At 53.0% G+C, this 2,172-nt stretch overlaps 1 protein-coding gene across 1 annotated transcript in view; it reads right to left on the bottom strand.

Moving 5' to 3' along the window:
- Positions 1-734: 734 nt before the first annotated feature.
- The window catches only part of METTL7A (methyltransferase like 7A), a 2,007-nt gene continuing 569 nt past the window's right edge, over positions 735-2,172 (bottom strand). Inside the window, exons 2-3 of the mRNA XM_029965994.1 lie at positions 1,902-2,172; positions 735-1,116 (exon numbers count right to left, since the gene is read on the bottom strand). The exon at positions 1,902-2,172 is cut by the window's right edge and continues 35 nt beyond it. Coding sequence (XP_029821854.1) covers positions 880-1,116; positions 1,902-2,172 — 508 coding nt within the window. The 3' untranslated portion in view covers positions 735-879. The remainder of the gene's footprint in view (positions 1,117-1,901) is intronic.

A 2,172-nucleotide genomic window follows, 5' to 3' on the forward strand; every position in this document is an offset into this window, starting at 1 on the left:
CTCATCCTCTCCTGGGCAAAGGTTCAAGGGCCTCACTCTCACTTGGGCGAAGGTTTAGGGGTCTCACCCTCAGCTGAGTGAAGGTTCAGGGGTCGTACAGTCACCCGGACAAAGGCTCAGGGGTCTCACTTGAGCAAAGGTTTGGGGGGGATCTCACCCTCCCCTGGGTGAAGGGTCAGGGTTTGGGGTTCGGGGTTTACTCGGGTTCCATCAGGAGGAACAGGAACAGCCGTGAGGGATCGTGAGGAGGGGACAGGGGGTCCAGTGGAGCCCCGGCCACATCCCAGGTGAGGAACACCTGAAGGAATCCCATCCCAGAGTTAACCAGGCACAGGCAGCAGTTCCCTTCCATTAATACATTTATTTTCCTGTCTGCTGGGCTGGTTTATGTTCTCCTGGGATCCTCTATCTGCACTGGGCTCCAGCGAGGCAGGGTCAGCAGTGCCAGGGCTTCACGAGGGAAACGGCCTCGAGTTCCACCAGGGGAGGTTTGATTAGAGATTAGGAAAAATTTCTTCATGGAAAGGGCTGTCAGGCACTGGAACAGGCTGCCCAGGGCAGTGGTGGAGCCACCATCCCTGGAAATGTTCAAAAAACGTGTGGATGTGGCACTTGGGGACGTGGGTTAGTGGTGACCATGGTGCTGGTGCTGGGTTAACTGTTGGACTCTGACCCAAAAGGGCTTTTCCAACCTGACCAGTTCTGTGATTCAGAGACGCTCAGAAAACAGACCCTCTCTTCTCACTTAACACTTAATTCAGTTTCTGATTTAAGTCCTTCACCGAGAGAGGGGCGTGCTGAGGAGCCTGTGCCGTGCTGGGTGTGCTGGTCAGGACGAGGAATTTTGGGGGCACAGGGAGCAGCCTGGCAGGACAGGGGTTACTTCACCCCGTACCCCACGATGTGCGGCTCGATGGGCGTCCAGGGCAGCGCAAGACTTATGTGTTGTACCTTCAGCTCCGAGAACTTGGCCTCTTCCAGATTCTTCCAGAGCTCTCTCGTGAGGCAGCATCCAGCAAAGACGAGTTTCCAAGTGGGGAAGCAGACCTGCTGCCAAAAATACTTCCAGCTGGAATGCTCGGCGGCCACGTGCTCCAAGAAATAGAAAGCTCCTCCCTGGGAACACAGAGTCTCTTACAGTGAGTGTGGGGGTCATGCTAAGCAGCTCCCACTGTCCTGTCCCTTCCCTTTTCCCTCTTCTCCTCCCTGTATCAGTTGGAATTACTGAAAGCAGGAAACTTGCAGAAATTCAAGAAGCACAAAGTATTGACTTATTTGATCCCTCTTTTATTCCTGCAATAACTTGTTATGGCTTTGTTTCAGTTAGTTGCTAACATGACTTTTTTTCCAAAGAAAACCAAGAGAAATGTGTAAATGCTGCTCCAACCCATCGGTTTTTGACAACCCAGAGGATTGTCTTTCAAACCGACAGAGAACAGATTTTAGATGGGATATTGGGAAGAGATTTTCCCCCTGTGAGGGTGGTTTTAATCTGCAACTCCAGGGGAGAAGGTGTTTAATTAGACTGGTCTGGTCATGCAGGTGGAGCAGCCCCACTTCAGAGAGGCCGAAGCAGTTCATTTAAAATCCAGGCTTTCAGCCTTGATCAGAACTTCCCACCCAAGGAAAGTCGTGTGAGTGGGAAGGGACAGCACCACATTCTGCTTTAAATGATGGACTGTGAAGCAATTTCAGTTAGCAGAGTGTTGCTTTTAGGATTTTACTCTTAAGACTAAACCGGTCTGACCAGTACCACGTGCAGAATGGCTGCAGGAACCAACCCGGGTCTGGTTTTTAAGCTCAAAACCAATTTTTTTATACTGTTTTTCCCCCTTTCCTCGTGGCAAGGTGCCTCTGGAGTGGCTGATGAAGGCAGCAAAAGGTTTAATGCAGGTACTCACCGGCCGGAGCACCCGCAGCACTTCCCTCAGGGTGCCGCTCACGCTCTGAACCGAGCACAGCACCAGGGTACAGACCACGGCGTCCACGGAGCCGCTGGGCACCTGGTGCAGGTCCTCCCCTGCGGCCACCAGGAAACGCTCGTAGTGGAGGTGCTGGTTCTTCTTCATGTTCTTGGCCAGGCTCTCCTGGAAGCTGGGGTTGATGTCGGTGCAGGTGACTCTGCAGCCCGAGGGGTAGAACTGGAAGTTGGAGCCGCCGCCGGTGCCGATC

The sequence above is a fragment of the Manacus vitellinus genome, unplaced genomic scaffold (assembly GCF_001715985.3).
Source record: "Manacus vitellinus isolate BGI_N305 unplaced genomic scaffold, ASM171598v3 scaffold_129_pilon, whole genome shotgun sequence".
Taxonomy (NCBI): Eukaryota; Metazoa; Chordata; class Aves; order Passeriformes; family Pipridae; genus Manacus; species Manacus vitellinus.